The 20,966-nt window shown below is 47.4% G+C and overlaps 1 protein-coding gene across 5 annotated transcripts in view; it reads left to right on the top strand.

Moving 5' to 3' along the window:
• CTIF (cap binding complex dependent translation initiation factor) overlaps positions 1–20,966 on the top strand; it is a 206,331-nt gene that overhangs the window by 144,654 nt on the left and 40,711 nt on the right. For 3 of the 5 annotated variants that reach the window (XR_014502789.1, XM_083402882.1, XM_083402880.1), the window contains 2 exons: positions 6,533–6,971; positions 10,799–11,098. Coding sequence is in view for 4 of the 5 variants with exons in the window: in XM_083402882.1 (XP_083259008.1) it covers positions 6,533–6,971; positions 10,799–11,098 (739 nt within the window). In the remaining variant the exon portion in view is untranslated. Of the gene's footprint in view, positions 1–6,532; positions 6,972–10,768; positions 11,099–20,966 lie in introns of all 5 variants that reach the window. The other 2 variants (XM_083402881.1, XM_083402883.1) reach the window with 1 other exon arrangement.

Raw genomic sequence — 20,966 nt, 5'->3', positions numbered from 1 at the left:
CATGAATTCCTTCCATTACCACAGAAAACAGGTCAGCTCTTCCTCCGGTTAGCCAAACACAAGGGCTCAGTCTTGACAGTTAAGAGCCAGTTGGCCACAGAAAGGAGGCCTGACCTCCTACGTGAGCCAAGGAATACAATTTTGATGGACAAGCTTGGTTTGGCAAACAAGCCCGGGGGACAGTTTTAGCCACTGACCAGCGAAGGCTAATGGCCACTTCCTCCAGCGAAGCACATTTTAAGCAGGTCAGCGCAAATTTGTTTCTTTGCGAAGTGAAACAAATCTCTGTGCCTTTTTTTAAAAAAAAATGTTTAAAATAACACACATTATTTCTCCAGAGGGGAATTATTCCTGAGATCGTCGGGTGGGGATCGTCGAAGCAGAGCTTCAGAAAGATGATTGCTTGTTCTTACGGCTGGTATAAGTTAAAATATTTCGCTGAACTAAGATTTGTGAATCGCAGTAGTATTCACAAATTGCCTGCTCCTGTGCTGACGTGATTGTTTTATTTGTTTGCACGGCACTTTACAGAGATTGAGAAGACACATCCTAACCCCCAATGGCTAAATATCTAAAAATAAAGAGTTTTTGGTTTTTTAAGTGGAGGGAAATGGAGACAGGGATAAACAGAAGAACACAGGAAGCTGCTGTATTCAGTGTTACCTCGGGTTAAGTACTTAATTCGTTCCGGAGGTCCTTTCTTAACCTGAAACTGTTCTTAACCTGAAACACCACTTTAGCTAATGGGGCCTCGCGCCGCCGGAGCACGATTTCTGTTCTCATCCTGAAGCAAATTTCTTAACCGGAGGTATTATTTCTGGATTAGCGGAGTCTGTAACCTGAAGCGTCTGTAACCCAAGGTACCACTGTACTGAGTCAAACCACTGGCCTACCTAGCTAGTACTGTCTGCACTGACTGGCAGTAGTTCCCCATAGTTTCAGGTAGGGCGGCATTCCTGACCCTATCTGCAGATTCCAGGGATTGAACCTGCAACCTTCTGCATGCAAAGCAGATGTTGTGTGCCTGAGTTCTGGTCCTTCCCCTATCATTGCTCCTACTTCCAGTTACAGATCTTCTTGTTGAGGTACGGCCTTGGGGCACTGCTTAATGAACTTCTGGTTTTGCTGCCTGCCTGACAAGAAAAATCTTCATAATGACTGCTTTTGTTGTTGTTGTTGTGCGAACAGAGAGATTCTCTGGCCTCCGTACGCAGATGATGGGTTGTGTCTGGCCTGGTGTGTAACAAGTGCTATAGGCCTGCACTATGTCCGTTAATGATGATTATTACAAAGAATGTTCTGTGCTCATAAGCCTGTCTGCTGTTCTCCTCCTGATGTTCTCCATGGTCAGAGAGCCACTGGCAAGAATTTCCAGGAGAGACAGCAGTTGACTGCCTGCGTTTAGTCTATTTGTGACCTTCCGCTGGTGACAAAGCCTCCCAAACAGGGGTCCACACATTTTGGCTGCGTTTGGCAGACAAATGTTGTTTCCAGTGGTCAGTGAGGTTCAGCTGTCTTGCCCCCTGCCCACAGAGACAACGCACCGTATTTTTTTTAATAATATTTATTGAGTTTTCCAATAACACAACACAACATATCCACAAAAGACACATAAAAAAAAGAATAGAGGAAAAAAAGAAATAAAGACAAAAGAAAACCCAAACGAAGAGGAAAAAAAGGAAAAAAAAAAACCCTCTCCCCCATCCCCCCCTGCAAAAAATCTCAAAAAACAAAAACTCAAAAAAGAGAAAAGAAAAACCCCAAACAACTCAAAGTTTCAAATTCCTTCTTTTTTAACCTGTTTCTTTGACTTCCTCCCACCTCCCTCTTTGTATTCCAATTTTTAATCTAATCGGCAAATTCCATCCAACTTTTAGTGCTTTTTCACTTATCTACCTTTACCACTTGTGAAGAAGAAAGACAATAATAGAAAAAGAAAATTTACTTTAAATCTTCTAATCTTAAACCCTATAATAACATGCCCTTATATCCTAATGTTTCATCTTCCTTATCTTACTCCCTGGAACCAAAATAAATTCCTTCCGTCATCCCCCAAAAATGCTTAAAATCATATTATATCAAATTTTACTTAAAAATTTCCAAATTTATCCCACCATCTCTTCCCCCCGGTTTCAGGTACTGCCAGTCTTTTTAACAGTTTTTTAAGGTCTTTGCAGTCCATAAGTTCAATCAGTCAGCCAGGCTGTCTTATGTCCGAGGCCATTAATCCATATTCCTGGCCTGTCAGCAGAGTCTTTTTCGAGCCTGAAGTTATGTCCAAATGCACATTCCCCTCCACATTTCCTTTGTCCTTCTTGAGCAAGCTTGCCCAAACTCTATAATTCCTCTTGTGAACCAAAAAATTGTCCAAGACTTGCTCGACAACGCACCGTATTTTTCGCCCCATAAGACGTACCTGACCATAAGACGCACCTATTTTTTAGAGGAGGAAAACAAGTAACAAGAATGCAACGCAAAGCCTCTTGAGCGAAGAGGCAGGAGAGCTCCCTCTGCGCTCAAGAGGCTTTGCGTGGCTATCCCTGAAGCCAGAAGAGCAAGAGGGATCTCAGCGCACCGATCCCTCTTGCTCTTCTGGCTTCAGCGATAGCTATGCAGCCTGCATTCGCTCCATAAGACGCACACACATTTTCCCTTACATTTTAGGAGGGGGAAAGTGCGTCTTGTAGAGCGAAAAATACAGTACGTGTTTCTCTTAGTACAGGCAGTCTAGTTATTGGCAACCATATGTCTCAGGAGACGATGCATGAGTGTGCCTTTGTGAAGTCAAACTGTTAGCACCTGCTATGACATGTTTTGTTGCATCTGGCGCAGATGAGGATGTCCAGTTGTGCTACTGCAGATGCACCATGGCATTATTTCTCTCTGCGCTCCTCCCAGAGGTCATTCCTCCCCTGGTCACTGCTACAGATGCATTATCTAACTGCCCATCTTCAGGCACTGCGGTTGTCAGCAATGGATTCAACTCACAACAGGGTTAATGTTGCCAGCCTTCATGTCATGTTTGAAAACATCTTTGTAACGCTGAGTTGGTCTGCCAGTTGATCTGGAGCCGGAAGCCAGCTCCTGTAGAGCACACCCTTACGGATCCCGACATCTTCCAATCTGCGGACATGACCAAGCCAGCATAGACATCTAAACCACCAAGCCTCTTGGGCTTGCCAATTGGAAGGACGGTGGTTCGAATCCCCACGACGGGGCGAGCTCCCATTGCTCTGTACCAGCTCTTGCCAACCTAGCAATTCGAAAGCACACCAGTGCAAGAAGATAAATAGGTACCGCTGTGGTGGGAAGGTAAATGGTGTTTCCATGCACTCTTGATTTCTGTCACGGTGTTCCATTGCACCAGAAGCGGTTTAGTCATGCTGGCCACATGACCCAGAAAGCTGTCTGTGGACAAACGGCGGCTCCCTCAGCCTGAAAGCGAGATGAGCGCCGCAACCCCATAGTCGCCTGGACTTAACCGTCCAGGGGTCCTTTACCTTTACCTTTTAGACATCGCTGAGACAGCGGTGTGAACTTGTTGCGAATGTGGGCTTGGGAGAGCCCATCTTTGTTTGAAACTCTTGGAACTTATTTATGTATGCAACCACAGCGGCCCGGATTGTTATATGCCCAGATATGGAAGGAAGTTACAGCCCCTACAAGGGAGACTGGCAGACTAAATTAATGGAATATGCCGAGATGGCTAACTTAACAGAGTTTGAGATCAGGGAGAATTTTTAAAGAAAGAATGGGGGGAAATTGTGGATTCTTTGAAAGTTTATTGCAAACAACTAAAAACGTTAGCAGGATTAGAATAATTGCAGGAGGAAATGGTAAATGAGTTATAAATTGGTTAAGATTAAATAAGGAGTAACTAGAATATGCAGCAGTAAAAGATAAAACAACAATGAACCGTGGAAGGGGAGGGGAGGGAAGTCGAAGTTATGATTATGGTTTGGTTGCATTCTTCTGTGAATTTGTTGTAAAATTGAAAACAAGAAATATATTGTTTAAAATGAAACTCTGTTTAGAACAAAAGAATGGACTCCCTCACCCAGTGCTTTTTTCTGGGGGTAGAAAAGGGGTACGCATACCCCTAAACATTTTGTGAATCTAAGTTTAGCCTCATTGAGGGGCAGTATTTCAATATGTTTAGGAAAATGAGAGTACCCCTAAACATATTTTTTCCAAAAAAAAGCACTGTGGGCCTCACCCCTTACCTGAGGCTAAGTCAGGTTCTGGAGATGGTCTGACTCTGCCTTGGCAATCAACAACCTGTCAGGGAAAATCACGGCCACCTCTACCACCAAGCCAGATTCTGGAGCACATCAGGTGTTCCTGATCAGGAGGTCTGGGCTGCTAATTCCAAACACAGCTCCTTCCTCAGGCAGCTGGCTTGATAGACAGAAAAGCAAACTTATGCCTTCTAAAAGACGAATGAATAAACCCACAAATTAATTTTGCTCTGTAAAAATGAATGGCAGCTAGGTGCCACTAGAGGTCACTGTTGCCGCAGGGGCAAAACCTCCCTTCTAGGAACATGGGGAGCTGCCTTATATTGAGTCAAGCCATTGATGCATCCAGCTCAGTATTACTTATATCAACCTTCCTGCATGTCAAGCGCTGAACTATCACCCTTCCCCAGTGTGTAACCTGCCTCCTAGTGATGATCCTGTGCATCTTCTCAGCCCCCTTGAAATATACCAGTGCTCCTTACCCCCAAACTTAGCATTTCATGGCAATGGATGCTTGGCTAGTCAACACAGAGAGAGGAGGCCCCTGGTTTTACAAGGACCTGAAGAAATTAGAACTTCTCTTGCTGGCCTGCAACTCCATTTCCTGTTGACATTTCCTTCAGAAATTTCTACATTGTGGTAATCGTTCAGGCCTTGGGAACCATTGGCTTTCAAGAGTCTGGAGAGTTAAGTTACAAATGAGACCAGCAAGCCCTACTATATACAGCAGAGTCCAAAACAGAATCAGCTCATGTTGTGATCAGCTCATTAGCTGCAGGTGAAAAATGTTTAATCGGATTTTAATTGGGATTTCCCCTTGCAAAACGGCGTGAGTGCTTAAGAAAGCACTGGAGCTTTGAAATACTATTTTAATTAGAGCTGAGCTGAAATTTCACAGGAGACGTTTTCAATTGGCGTTTTGAGATTACATTTGGGGGGACAGTGCTCCATAGACTAGGCTGCACCACCGAAAACTGCCCTGCCACCCTCCTAGCTTCTGTGCCTTCCAACCTCCTATGTCAATGTTTCTCAAATTTGGGTCCCCAGCTGTTGTTGGACTACAACACACATCATTCCCTAGCTAGAGGACCAGTGGTTAGAGAAGATTGGAGTTGTAGTCCAATAACAGCTGAAGACCGAAACACTGTCCTGGGTATTATTATTATTATTATTATTATTATTATTATTATTATTAGTGAAATTGCAGTAGATGGGTATTTTATTAAAAAATAAATGAGTAAAGCCCATACACTGCTTGTCAGTATAATGTCAGATACTGTTGGTAAGTTATTAATGTCTGGGAGGCAGAAGATCCTCTAAAGCCCTTGGGTGTTCCCAAATGCAGGTGTAGGTACAAAAAGGACCAAAAGAAAACAGATCACAAGCATATCTTCCGGAATTATCATCCATTGGAAATATTCTGGAAATCCATTCAGGCTAATATCGCTGATATATTAGGATACCATATCCCCTTGAAACCTAAAATATTTCTGCTTGGTTATCTAAAAGACGGTTTTATGGAAAATGATCACGAAATAATCTTTCACCTTATAATTGCAGCTAAGATTATAATCGCTAAAAATTGATACGGGGGAAGAATATATATTCCTACTATATCTGAATGAATCGAGAAGATTTGGTCCATTGAACTATCATTAAGCTACCTTATTATAAAAGAATACATATGAACAGGTTTATGGGGAAACGGGTGTTTTTTATAATGCTCGGAGCAAGAAATTCAATGGTAATGTCCAAACTTGTGCTGTTTTCAACCTGCTATAATAGTTATTTCTTTATGCTCTTTATCTGCAGTTTACAGAATCATAAAATCATAGGGTTGGGAGGGACCACAGATTCCATCTAGCCCAGGCATAGGCAAACTCGGCCCTCCAGATGTTTTGGGACTACAACTCCCATCATCCCTAGCTTAACAGGACCAGTGGTCAGGGATAATGGGAGTTGTAGTCCCAAAACATCTGGAGGGACGAGGTTGCCTATGCCTGATCTAGTCCAACCCCCTGCAATGCAGGAATCGCAACATGTGCTTCCCCCATCCCATTTTAAACCATACCGGAGCCTGCTTAGCTTTACAAACGTTCTGGGAGCTTTATTGTTGCTCCAGGGGGGAAAAAATGTTTGATATTTTTTAAGGTATCTATACTGAGGTTTTGATAATGTGAAAATTAATTTATGTAATTACAAATGGGGAAAAAATGTGCTAACGGGTTCAGTATTTTTATTTATTTTTTAAATGAAGAGGACCAAGTCAATAACCCCTCTGCTTGTCTTTGCAGGAGGCAAAGGGCTCCTGGGGGAAACAAGTCTCAGCAACACACGGAGCACCAACAGGGCACGGCCAAACACAACAGGGAGCACCAGAAGCCCTCGCAGGGAGGCCAAGCGCCGCACTCCGCAGGCCGGCCCGGCCACCACGGCTACAGCCAAAACCGGCGGTGGCACCACAACCAGAAACACTCGCCCAACGACAAGGAGGCGCACAGAAATGCCAAAGAGACTGAGAACCTGAAAATCGAGGACGCCTCTGTCTGCACGGTGCACATCCCCCTGGAAGTCCACCGCGGCAGCGAAGGCACGGAGAGGCAGTCGCCGCAGTACATCCAGGACCCGGAGAGCAGGCGGAAAGACAGTCTCCACGAGCGGATAAGCGAGAGGCCCAAAATCAACTTGCTCCAGTCCTCCAAAGACAGACTACGCAGGAGGCTAAAAGAGAAGGTGAAGCCCTTGCCCCTTGAAGCAAGCTGAAATGCAGGCTCCCCAACCCCCAGCCCAGATGTTAGGTAGGGGGGAGCCACTGCCTCGGGCGGTGGAAGCCCCGGAAGTGGTCTCCTGCGGGTGCCACAGCTGCCCTGCTGCCTCCGCCACTGGCAGAGAAGCTGTGCCGGCGTCGATTTTGGGCAGGGTCTCATCCGAAATTGGCTCCCGCTTCTCAGCCTGCAGTGGCAGCAGCAGGGCAGGGAAGCACTTTCTGATGGGCTCAATCAGCAAAGTGGGACGAAGCCGCCCCTGCTGTTATGTAGGTGTGCACTTAATATGCCCAGCAGTTTTCACAGGGGAGGGCTGAGTTGATTGGAGAAAGGGGCAGGGCAAAACCGCTTCTGATCTCTGGAGCTGTCAGAGAGGCCTTTGCCTCTTAGACCCCTTCTTAGAACTGGATTAGCATGCACATTTTGCTCTGCACAATGAGAATTAGAAACATTGCAGGTATATCCTGTGCTCTTTCCTCCCCAAAGGCAAAGGGAGCCACTTCTTGTGCAGAAGGGTGGAAGCAGCTAGAGCAGCGGTTCTCAACCTGTGGGTCCCCAGATGTTGTTGGACTGCAACTCCCATCATCCCTGAGCTCTGGCTTTGCTAGCTAGGGGTGATGGGAGTTGTAGTTCAATAACATCTGGGGACCCACAGGTTGGGAAAGGCTGAGCTAGTGAGAGCCGTGCTGCTCCTCCTGGCAGTTCAAATAAATTTTTTTTAAGTTTTGCACAAATATCTCCAATCATACAAATTCCCAATTGACATATTTTCATCCGTATCTAAAATTTTGTCTACGCATTCCTCAAATTTAGTATCACCTTTTTTTTTTAAATGTCATAATAGTTTTATTTGCATTTTTGCAATATTCCTTATTTTTTCACAAAGCTTCTTTAAAACCCACTAGCATTGTTTGCTTGTCACATACACCCTTCAAATACTCCGAAAAAATTTTCCAGTCCTCAATGAACTTGTGATCTCGTTGATATCTAATTTTCCCAGTTAACTTATCCAGTTCTGCATAGTCCGTTAGCGTCATTCTCCATTCCTCCAGAGTCGGTAGTTCTTCCTGCTCCTGGCAGTTCAAAGTGAGAGTTGTGTTTGTGGATTCTTAGCTGCATAAATGCTATGTGTTCATTGACATTATCATCGTCGCTTGTAGTGCAGTGGGAATGCAGCAACTTCCTGTTTCTCCAAGAAGGTTAAAAATAAGCACACACAGCTAGGAGGTTAGCAGACAAACAAATCCCGTCCGAGCCCTTCCCTAGGCGGCTTACCTTGGCATAACCCACAGACAATGGGCCCCTTTATGTGGGCGGTGGGGGTGCTGCTGTGCCAGCCTAATGTGATGCTGGCATGGGCACGAGCCAGAGATTGGGGTCTTTCTATCCCAAGTGGCAGGGGAAGGAATTCCACGCTGCAATTGCTAAGTAAGAAGGAAGCCATGGGCGGGAGGGGGGGGGAGAGAAGGAGGATTGGAATTGAGAAACCACAAACCCCAAGGAGCCAACCTTTCTCCCGAGTTTGCAATAAGCATCCCGCATCACAGACATCTCTGAATATTGTGATTCCGAGCCACAACCTGGGGTGTCCATTTTAGTCGTTCTCCTTACTGGGAACATCATGTATTGTTTTCATCACGCAGGTATATTTTTTCATCTTCACAAAGGTCTGTGATGGATTGTGTTCGAACCCACCCATATAGATATATGCACAGATATATATATATATATATATATATATATATATATATATAGGACACCACTAATATGTTTTAGTTGGCTTTTTCCAGGGTATGTACTTTATGTTCAGAGTTGAGTCCTATGGAACTCGGGGAAGGTTGATCCTATAGAAAAAAGTGGTTGTTGCGGAATTTCCTTTTGCCCTCTGTCTTCTCTTTGCATTAGAAAGGTTGTTGCCACTAGGTGTCGCTATATGTCATTGGTTTTCTGCCTTAACGGGTCCAGCGCAGTGTCCTCTAATTCCGCGTCTTACCACTAGGTGTCACTCTATGCTGTTTGTTGCTTTTGCCTACGAGGACTAATACCCCCAAAACAATATACATTCACCCCTATCTATCACCTCTTGTTTAAAAACGTTGCCACAGACATGTGCCCAGTAACCAGCTATGGAAAGATAGTATTTATTGTGCTAATTTCCCTCAACCAAAGCACCCATGAGAGATCCAGCTTCTGCTTAAAAACCTCCAAGGGCAATCAGTCCATACCACCACCTAAAGGAGTCTGTTCCACTGCCAAACACCTCTTTCCGGCAGAAAGCTTTTCTTAGCCTGCAACGTGCTGCAGAAATTCCACATGTACGGCTTTTCAACAGCATCTCATGGTGATCTTGGGATAGCTGCGTTCCTTCAATTCTTTCTGTCAGGTGGCTGTTAAAAGCACAGAGCTTCCATCCTTAAAAAGCGGCCCATTTGGCTGCAGAGTTTTGGACCCAGATGTTTGCTTGGAATAGGTTTGTCTTTTGATTGCTGCGGTTTCCTTAAGATTCATTCCCAGAAGAGGAGCCTATAGGCACTTCATGCAGTTCCATTTCTGAAGCTCAGCATATCTGAGCTGAGCCGTTCTAGTTAGTTGCCTGGTGAGCATAGGAACACAGGGTTTATATTGAGTCAGGCCATTGGTCCATCGAACTCTAAATTGTCCGCTCTGACTGGCAGTCCCTCTCCAGGGTTTCAGGCAAAGTTGTCTCCTAATCAGTGGTGGAGCAAGCTGATCGGGCGCCTGGAGTGGCACGCGTGCCCTGTGCCCAGGGGTGGGGCCAGCCAGGGCAAGACGCTCTGCTGGGCCTCCAAGGAGTCTGCCTGACCCTCCCACTAAGCTGCCCTACAGCTGGGGGGAAGGCAGCGGGCCGACCGTTGGGAGAGACACGTGGCTTGGGCACACTGCAGGCCCCGCAGTGAGTGCCGTCCTCCATTTTGTCACCACACCTCAGTGGTGACACCCAGGGTGGACCACCCCCACCGCACCCCCCTTCCTCTGCCCCTGCTCCCAGTCCTACCTGAAGATGTCAAAGACTGTTTAGGGAAGCTTTTAATGTTTACCATATTTTTTGCTCTATAAGACTCACTTTTTCTCTCCTGAAAAGTAAGGGGAAATGTGTGTGCGTTTTATGGAACGAATGCAGGCTGCACAGCTATCCCAGAAGCCAGAACAGCAAGAGGGATTGCTGCTTTCACTGCGCAGCGATCCCTCTTGCTGTTCTGGCTTCTGAGATTCAGAATATTTTTTTTCTTGTTTTCCTCCTCCAAAAACTAGGTGTGTCTTGTGGTCTGGTGCGTCTTATAGAGCAAAAAATACGATAATAGGTTATTGTATTTTAGTGTTCTGTTGGAAGCTGCCCAGAGTGGCTGGGGAAACCCAGCCAGATCAGCGGGGTATTATTATTATTATTATTATTATTATTATTATTTATTAAACCTGGGACCTTCTGCTTCTAGCCCCTGAGCTATATAACCCTGCCCCAACTGAGTTGAGACAGTTACATGGGATTCAGTGTGCGGTGTAGACATGCCCTCAGATGTTGTGTCCAAAACTTAAAACCAGTTAAAACTTAAGCTGCTCCTCACTGCAGGTTCAGATTTTTCGCAGCATGCTTAATGTATACTTTAATTGCATAGGCCTCCTTCCACGCTTCCAAACTTGTCGTTTGCTTGGTGCAACTGTGCTGATCTGTCTTTTTTCTTTTTCTTTCCTTCCTTTTTCTTCTCTCTCCCCCCGCCCCCGCTCCACATTTCCCTTGCATAACAGATGCCTTGTCTTTCCCTTTTCACGGATCAGGACGAAGTGGCCGTGGAGTCCACCAACCCTCAAAAGAACAAAATGGACAAACTAATTGAAATTCTCAACAGCATGCGGAACAACAGCAGCGGGGTGGACTCCAAGCTCACCAACTTCATGGAGGAGGCCCAGAACTCCACCAACTCTGAGGAGATGCTCGGGGAGATTGTTAGAACCATTTACCAGAAGGCCGTGACGGACCGCAGCTTTGCTTCCATGGCCGCCAAGCTCTGCGACAAGATGGCGCTCTTCATGGTGGAAGGCACCAAGTTCCGGAGCCTCCTTCTCAACATGCTACAGGTAACCAGACAAATCGCAGCCGCTGCTTTTGCTGCCGCTGCTGGCATGCCGTCGCTTACAGAGAGAGAAGTCCGTAAGTTCTGACCGTGCTTGTGCTGCCTCCTTCGTTCCATTCTCACCCAATTAATTTTAGAAAAATGAAAGCATAAAGGGAGAGAGAGAGGGAACCCAGGGCAGCATTTCTGTGTTTGTTTACACGAGTGTTTCATGGTTACGACGGACTGATATAATTTTATAGGCGCTGCCTGCCTCCCGTTCTATTTTAAATGCCCTCTTTGGCAATTGTGTGGTCTCTCCAAGGCACATGTTCATCTCGCTGTAAGACCAGGTGGATCTGTACTACCGATTCTGTGGTTTTTGACTTTGTTTTTGTTTTGAACTGATGGGCGACCTCCATAGATTTGTGGAAGGCAGAGCAGGATAGGTAGCCTTGGATACCTGCCCTGAGGATGAAGGGCCCAGCAGACAGGCAGCTTCTGAAGGTGGTTTGCATAGAATTTGGAAATCGCGTGTGAATCTGGTGGCCTGAAGAGGCTAAAAGAGGCAGGTGGAGGGAGGGAGGGGGTCAAACCTCTCACAGGACCATGAAGGCTTTTCCCACAAGGCATTGCAAGGCAGACCTTCATTGTATGTATGGAAACACCACAGAGTAAGCTAAGCCCTGCACCAGAATCAGGCCTCCCCAGGGGAACTCAGTTGGTGTGTCTGTGCCATCATAGAGGAACAGACCTGGACCCAGGAGGACATCTGCCTGCAGAGGTCATGTCCCCCGGCCCTCTCTCCAGGCTGAAATTAGGCCTGGAACAAGACAACAAAAGGTTTTCCCAAGCCTGGAAGAGAGCAGGGTTAACCTCAGTAAGATGCATCATATGTTGTTTATGTCTTAAGACCCGTAAGAACTTTCCTTCCTGTCCCAGAAAAGTGAGGGTGTTCTGTGGCTACACAGTAAGGTGTGTCCACACTACAAATTTAAACCAGTTTAAAATACCTTTAAACTGCCCTGGCTCCCAGCCACAGACCTCTGCGGGGTTGTTGCTGTGTGTCGTAACTGGGTTTGTCTTAATGCCAGATTCTCAACGCTCTCCTGCAACTACGTTTCCCACGATTCTTTGGAGGAAGCCATGAATGGTCAGCCTAGTTTCTTCAAACCCTTCTGAATATACAGTGAATATATATCCTGTCCGTGCTGGGGATCAAGCAACAATGAGTTCACCTTAAAATTATTGGTGTCAGTTCTTCGTAGGCAAGTAAGATTGTCTTCCATAAACATGGTTTTAAATGAGTCTGCAAGTGACGGTGGAGGCCAATTCTGGATCCACACGTCCTTCCACAGTGGGGACATTGGTTTCCAGGCAGGAGTTGATCACGGTGTGGATTTGCCAAGCGTTCCTTCCTCTTAGCATGTTTCTCCCCTGTGTCCTGAGATCGAGTGTCTTCAAAGCCCATGACACCTTTGGTAAAGGCTGCTCTCCAATTGGAGCACTCGCAGGCAAGTATTTCCCAATTGTTGGTGTTTATACTACATTTTTAAAGATTTGCCTTGAGATAGTCTTTAAACCTCTTTTGTTGACCAACAGCATTACGTTTTCCATTTTTAAGTTTGGAATAGAGTAGTTGCTTTGGAAGATGATAATCAGGCATCTGCACAACATGACCAGTCCAATGAAGTTGCTGTTGAAGAATCATTGCTTCAACACTGGTGATCTTTGCTTCTTCCAGTACACTGGCATTAGTTCGCCTGTCTTCCCAAGTGATGTGTAAAAAAATTTGGAGACACCGTTGATGGAACATTTCAAGGAGTTGGAGATGGCGTTTATAAGTGGCCCATGTTTCACAAGCATACAGTAAAGTTGGTAGTACAATAGCTCTCTAAACAAGCATTTTGGTTTCCCTTTGAATGTCCCGATCCTCAAACACTCTGCATTTCAATCGGGAGTAAGCCGTACAGGGCTGGATCCCTATAGAAAACAGGATGCCGGGCTCAGTGCTGACTGACAGCTGTCATTTTGCAGCTGCGAGAGCCATGTAGTGCAGCAGGTGAACAGAGGGGACCCCGATTCAAGTTTCTGCTCTGGAGAGATGGCGACCGACTAGCCAATGCTTCTGTCAGCCAAACCTACCCGGCAGGGTTATCACAAAGCCAAACATGCCTCAAGACAAGGCAACTAAAATTTTTCTGGGAATCTGGGTTTTGGAGGTGGAACCTCAAATCACCAGTGTTTCCAAGTTGAATATAAAACTGTTATCAGTGTGAGTTGTTGCCAACTTCCTGATAAAACACGAAACAGGCTTTGGCTGGGAGGAGCCAGCAGCAGGGGTTAAGTTCACACCTCCTTCTCACCAGGGATTAAGTCAGAATTGAATTCAGGATAAAGCCTCTGCGGAGGCCTTGTGCATTATCCCCAAAGGGTGAAGGACCTTTTTGAGCCTGATGTTGCCAGGCTGTGCAAGGGTGTGATAAATAGGGGATAAGCATCTTTCCTCATTACCGCTAAAGCCTCTGAATTCTCAGTCCAGCCACTGAGCAGGAAGGGTGGACCTGAACCCCTCGCATATGGGCCTAACAGATGCTCGTGTTTTTAAAGAAGGCCCTGTGGACTCAGAAGCAAATGGCTGCAAAGGCTTAGGCAGCCTGGCAAGAACCAGTCTCGCAGCACGCTTCAGCAGAGGGCCTAACACACTCAAGGACTGGCAGGGCTGGGGGCCACGTGCGGCCACCCCAGACCTGTCTTCCTGGCCCTCTAAATCCTACGCAGGCTGCACCCTTCTGCCACGGACTGGTTGGATGCAGAGGAATGGTGGGAGAAACCAGCTGGGCCGCCCCCAAGGGAAGAAGGCTCAGAGCCCAGGAATTGGTGGTGGGATGTTAATGAGTGGTCAGTTGGAGAAGGAGGTGGCTGAAGCTGAAGAGGTAACAGGGTTTAGTGAGCTGGGAGAGTTGGTGGCAGAGAGAAGTGGAAGCAAGGGAGGAGGGAGGCCGAGATGAGCCAGGGTGGGGAAGAAGCCAGGGTGTCTCCCCCTCCTGCTACAACAAGCTCCCCTCTCATCTGGTCTCCCAGAACCAGGAGAGGCATGAAGAGGGCGGAGAAGTTAGCTTCATGGAGGTGCAGTCTCAGATTGCTTGGGAAAGACCCTGGAGAGGAGGGAATTTCAGCAGCAGTGGGAGGGCAGGGACCCACAACTGCATCATTGGGCAAGGGCCTGGCAGAGATGAGATGCTGTGCTCATTAGTTCCTGCTTTTGCTCATAAAGAGTTAACTCCAACTTGCCCAGTGTGATTTATGGCTGGCTGGCTCCTGTCACCTTCACTGGCCTTGCTATGCTCTTGTAACTCTTTTTACCTTTACTCCTCCTTAAACTCTGAAAATGCCTCTTCTTGCCTGGCTGGAGAATGGAGAGTGGCGTCTGTCCGTCACCTATGATATGTGGCCCTCAGAAAGGTTGGCCATGACGGAAATCGGCCCTTGGGTTGAAAAAGGGTGTGTGTCCCCCCCTCACTCACATGATAGTGGACCATCATAGAATCATAGAGTTGGAAGAGACCACAATGGCCATCGAGTCCAACCCCCTGCCAAGCAGGAAACACCATCAGAGCACTCCTGACATATGGTTGTCAAGCCTCTGCTTAAAGACCTCCAAAGAAGGAGACTCCACCACACTCCTTGGCAGCAAATTCCACTGTCAAACAGCTCTTACTGTCAGGAAGTTCTTCCTAATGTTTAGGTGGAATCTTCCTTCTTGTAGTTTGGATCCATTCCTCCGTGTCCGCTTCTCTGGAGTAGCAGAAAACAACCTTTCTCCCTCCTCTATGTGACATCCTTTTATATATTTGAACATGGCTATCATATCACCCCTTAACCTCCTCTTCTCCAGGCTAAACATGCCCAGCTCCCTTAGCCGTTCCTCATAAGGCATCGTTTCCAGGCCTTTGACCATTTTGGTTGCCCTCCTCTGGACACGTTCCAGTTTGTCAGTGTCCTCCTTGAACTGTGGTGCCCAGAACTGGACACAGTACTCCAGGTGAGGTCTGACCAGAGCAGAATAAAGTGGCACTATTACTTCCCTTGGTGTGCTATGCTCAGAATTGGGCCCAGAATTCTGAGATCGGGTGCGCTCAGGCCAGGATGGGTGCCATATGTTCAAACCCATTATATCTGAGCAACCTGGCCACTGAATTCTGCACCGGCTGAAGTTTCCAAACAGTCTTCAGAGGTGGCCCCACGTGTTGCAGTAATCTAACCTAGAGGTTGCCAGAGCTTAGGTGACAGAAGCTAGGCTATGTGCGGACAGGGGTGCAGCTGGGGCACCAGCCAAAGCTGGTGGCAGGCGTTCTGCGCCACTGAGGCCACCTCCAGCTGCAGCAATGGATGTGGAAATACCTCGTCGAGGTAACCCCATCGAGAAGAGGCAATCCATTCCATTTTCTAAGAACGTGAGGGAGGGAGACCTGTGATTGTGGAGTTTGGAAAGATACTCCCCCCGGGAGTCTTCTGGCGACCATTGTTATAAATACCAGCAGTTGCATTGGCCGGAGTGTGTGTGTTTGTGGGTGGGGAGGGACGGAGGTTAATTGGCTTGCCTGCAAGCTCCGGGTATGTAACCTAAGTTAAAGTATTCCTCTGTTGAAATCTGCGTGCTCTTTATAACCGAGAGGTGTCTGCTTCTAAAGTATGCATAGCAAAGTGTATTAATAGAGAGGGCATCGCTGGGATTGTAATAGAACCCTTCTCGCCTTAGCAACCGTTCCTAACAACACATCAAACAGAAGGATGTGATACCTTTCGGCAGAGGAGGTGGGGTCAGGCGAGAAGCACTAAAACTGCCAGATCCGTATGCAGTTATTGACACGACGGGGATGTTGCAAGACAAGAGGGCGTGAAAAAGGAGATTGAGACACATCCCAAGATATGGCCTGAAGCTGGAGAGGGGGAACCTTCCTTAGCCCAAGGGACACATTCTTCCTGGGGGCCACCGGGGCCAGGGGTGGGAGGGGCCAGGAGCGAACGAGGGCGGAGCAACATAAATAAATTTTAGCTTTGTGCCGTTGTCGGCATCCGTCCTTCTTGAGATACAATGGAGTGTGCCTCCGGGGGTGAAGTCAAACGGCTGTGTTAGCAGCACCAAAGTGACCTCCCCATAGTGCAGGCCTGGACAGTGTGTTTGGGGGTTCTGGGCTACCCAGATGGCACAACCCCACTCTCACTGATGTGATCTAGAGGAAAGCAGAGCAAGATGCTTGCTACCAGCTTGGCAGCAGGAGCTGCCAGAAGGAGGCGCCACCCAGCCGTCTGCAGATTTGTGTAGGGTTCACTCATTAGCCTTTTCTTGTCCCACAAGGCAGCGGCGATTTAGGGCCAGAGTTTCCCTTCTCCTAGATGGGCTATCTTCCCAGATTGACGGGCCCCATCTGCCCCTCATTTCCCTCTACAGCACTTGCAGAAACCACCTTCTTGACCAGGGTTCGGCAAAGTAAGACTCACGGGCTGGATCAGGCTCAGTTGCCTTCAGGATCTGTCCGTGGATTGGCGTGGGGATTCTGTTCGTTAGAGCTGCGCCATTTCCCCCCCTGCGCCATTCCATTTCCCCCTCTCCCTCCCACACACCGCAGCGCCTCCTCCTCCCTCCCTCCTCCTGGCTTCTCCCCGCCCTGCCTAGAGGAGGAAGGGGGCTGGGCTAAGCTGGCTGAGCCAGTGGCGGCGCAACGGGGGCGTGGGGGGGCGGTGCACCCCGGGTTCCATGCTTGTGGGGGTTACAAGAAGTCACCCCGTGGGGGCTCGCGGCAGCGTGAGCAGCCATTGCTTCGCCACAGCCGCCTTTGGAAGATACTCCGTTCGCAGCTGCAGCCGCGAGCAGAGGATCCCGCAGCCCCTCTCCGGAGCCAGCCCTTTTGCGCCGCTCATCTTCCTTCCACTGCCGCCCCCCTGGTGCTCCTGTGGGCCAGACATCGCAGTGGACAAGCTTGCTCTGCCTACCCATGAGAAGTAGCGGTGGTGGTGGTGGCGGCAGCCCCTGGGAAGGTAAGCGCAACGGCGGGGGGTGCGGAGGAGGACTACTTGTCCCCCTCGCCTATTCTTCCAGCTCGGCCACCACTTCTCTGGCCCACCACAAGGTCTGAGGGACAGTGGACCTGCCCACGGCTAAAAAAATTTGCCGGCCCCTCTTCTTGACCATTGGTCTGATCTGCTCGATCCGCCGTAGCCTGTCTTTGCATGCAGGGGAAGTCCCTAACTCACCAGGGGTTTGAGAGAGCCATTGACTACCCACTACCTGGTCTAGCCAGCCAGTCGAAGGCGTTCCCAGGGTGTGGCCACTGTCCCATGCTGACAGCTTCTAGAAGCCACAGGTGAGAGCTGAGTTTCTGTCTGCATCTCACAGATCCGCCTCCATCCATCCAGAGTTCAAAGACATTCAGGGTGTAAAGCAGGACCGCTGAGGGGCGTGGCTTTGGAAAAGTGGGTGTGGTCTGGAGGGAGGCCTGGGAAGTTGCATCTGATAGGAGGCCCCTTCAAAATCATGTGCACACCTGCCTTGGGTTCCGTACTGGAGGAAAGGTGGGATTTAAGCGTAATAACATTAATATTGCCAGTCAGCATCTGATACGCAAGCCCTCTTCACTTAGGACTGAACAGCTCACAGAATCCGGTTTTCTAACATCTGTTCCACTCTCCAGACTCGGAGGGACGAACTAAATGTAAAATGAGGAAAGACAAGGTCGTCATCACCAAATATGACAGCCGAGGGTTGAGTTATTTCCCTCCACAGTAGTGTGTGATATAATTTATACCGTACCCTATCGGTCTGTTTCTGGATCATGTCAAGTTCACATGTGTTCATTCATTAAGTCTGTTCCTTCCCGTTTCTACTTCAAACTGTGACTGATTGATTGATTGATTGATTGAGTGATTGATTTATTGATTTAAAATCCACACAGAAATTCATAAAATACTTTTGTCATAAAATGCATTAAAATGCACATTTTACCTCAATGTACGTGTTTCTAAATCTCATCTTAAAGTAGACAGACGTGATTTTGATGCTTGATGTTTTTAAAGCCTGAGGCAATTAAAAACTGAATTATTTCCTTCTCCCGTGAATCGACATGGGGGCACCAGAGGTGTTCCTGAACATGCCTTTCCAAAATAAGAATTGGGAGGTTGTAGAACATTTGGGTCTCCTGCCTCAGGCATTTAAAAAAAACCTCTCTTTGGATCGGGCCTTGAACCAAAACGTTTGCCAGGAGCTTGGATCCTGTGGATATGAATACAAGCAAAGCTATAAAATAGAAATGGAACGGCTTCATTAAAGGACTCAGACAAGCAAGCGCATTTAACTTTGTAGTGTAGGGTTTACAACTTCCTTCTCCCTCAGTGTCGAGGTCTTTATGGTTTATGATTTGTGCTCCGCAAGGCGGGGGAGGGGGCGGAATAGCGGAAGTCTCCATCATTTATCAAGGTCTGATGAGTTATTTTGGTGAGTGAACAGTTATCTGCTGTAACAGATTGAGAATCACTCCCCTGAGGATTGTGTGCAGGTGATTGGCTTGTAGTAGCGTTATTAATAATCATAAAAACCCGACAATCGCAGAATGCTTTTCATCTGTGCATCTCACGGGAGTTTACGAAGGAAGGTGCGCCCGTCAAATGCACCACGCGCCAGACAGAATCCAGCAAAGGAAGTCAAAATGGCTTCCCGCGCAGCTGTCCTTGATGCTATTCTGCAAGCTGCGAACCCGTAGCAAGGGAGCAAGGATACTTTTCTACCTGAATGGAAGGCTTTGTTCTTCAAAGGCAGGATGTCCAACCGAGGGGGCGGGTTCAAAGTGTGTTGTTTTCCACCTGTTTTTGCTAGATTTTCCCATCGGGAAATTCTCACAGAGAAGAACCTCAAGATTTTCAGAGTTTTGATCAAAGCTTCTTTTACAGACTGTGCAAAAGCGGTAGGTAGTTGTCTTGGTACACCTGAGAAGATCACAGGTGATTGACACATTTGTCTCAAGCAACTAAAATGCCAACACATGAACAAGCTTTCCAGTTCTCCAGAACTCTCCTTCAGATGAAGCATACAGAATTATATTTTCTTGTAATGCAATGAAACAATTACCTTAAAAGAAACCCAACAGACCAGAGATGGGTTTGAATCTAACTCAGGCTTCCTCAGCCTCGGCCCTCCAGATGTTTTTTGGCCTACAACTCCCATGATCCCTATCTAGCAGGGCCAGTGGTCAGGGATGATGGGAATTGTAGTCTCAAAAATCTGGAGGGCCGAGGTTGAGGAAGCCTGATCTAACTGAAAGCCTATATTTCATGTTGGATGGAGTAACAATGAAATCATTGATTATTATCACCTCATTACGTCCATGAGATTTTAGCAGCTTTGCTGTGATGTTCCTGCATGTCAGGTGTCCTAAACTGAAGAGGATAGTTCTTGATAGCATCGTCAGCCGAAACTATCATTTACTTGTTGATTTCTATTGTAAACCACCCTGTGACCATTGGACAGTATAGAAATTCAATAAATATAATGATAATCAGATCTCGCCTCAGCCACAAATCTATTATTCTTCCTGCCTTAGCTTCTTCCTCCCCATTTGTAAAATGGGGACACTACCAGTCCACTTTGCAGAGCTGTTGTTGAGATTACCAGTTCACATAGGTTGTGTAAAGGCACATATAGCCCTTCTTCACACTTCTCAACTTGGCTTGCTGGTCTAGTTTATCTGGGTGTGTGGTTCTCTATGGTCAGGCTGATGGGAATTGCTTTCCAAAATATCTGGAGGGCACAAGGTTGGGGACTACTGCTGTCAACACATGAGAAAGGCAAGGCAAGCCCCAGGGTTAACCCAATGACCCTTGACTGGTATTAAGACAACCACGTGCGCTTTGCACAAATGTGCAAGGCCTAGCCAGGCATCCCATAATGCCTTCTAGTGCTTTAGCTTCAGTGTGCAGCCGCATTACCTGAGTGGCAGGCAGCAAATTCCTGTAGGGAGCGCAGCCTTGTAATCAGAGCTGGTCCGAGTCACACTGGAATTCCAGGCATGTGAGGAGCAGGTTACAGAACAATCCAGAATGTTCTCTTCGGCCATATCTTCCTCGATGCTAAAACCCACCAGCGCTTGGTGAAAAGTATCGCATGTCGCAAACCGTTGCTCTTTTTCTTTTTTTAGAGTTTCAGTTTTCCTGCAAGGTACCAAGAGTACGATTTAAAGAGTTCTCTCCTTTTGTGAACTCGAAAGCTTCGTTCGTTGTTAAATATCATCGGTCGTTAACGCCTTGTCCACATTCGCACCATGTATTTAAAATGTTGTGGTAGCATCATAAACAAGGAGCCGGTACATAGCTTGGGGGTACCTTTGGGTCCTTTGCTGTCGCTTGAGGCTCAGGTGAGCCAGTGTGGTGCAGTGGTTAAGAGCGGTGGACTCGTAATCTGGTGAACCGGGTTCGCTTCCCCGCTCCTCCACATGCAGCTGCTGGGTGACCTTGGGCTAGTCACACTTCTCTGAAGTCTCTCAGCCCCACTCACCTCACAGAGTGTTTGTTGTGGGGGAGGAAGGGAAAGGAGATTGTTAGCCGCTTTGAGACTCCTTCGGGTAGTGATAAAACTGGATATCAAATCCGAACTCTTCTTCTCTTCTTCAGGTGGCCTCGGTGGCCCAGAATGCCTTCCATCAGCTTGGGATATTGGCCCAGCTGCGTCCCAATCTGGATAGGGAGAGCGTAGTTTCTGTCATCTATGCTCTGGTAACTTCTTGGTTAGATTACTGCAACGTGTTATGCATAGGGCTGCCTCTGAAGATGGTTCGGAAACCTCAGCTGATGCAGAATTCAGCAGCCAGGCTGCTTCCCAGGGCAAGACGGTTTAAGCATAT

Source organism: Podarcis tiliguerta, assembly GCF_965153285.1.
Source record: "Podarcis tiliguerta genome assembly, chromosome: 11".
Classification (NCBI taxonomy): Eukaryota; Metazoa; Chordata; class Lepidosauria; order Squamata; family Lacertidae; genus Podarcis; species Podarcis tiliguerta.
Note: the sequence above shows the minus strand (reverse complement) of the source record. Positions and strands in the feature narration are given on the sequence as shown.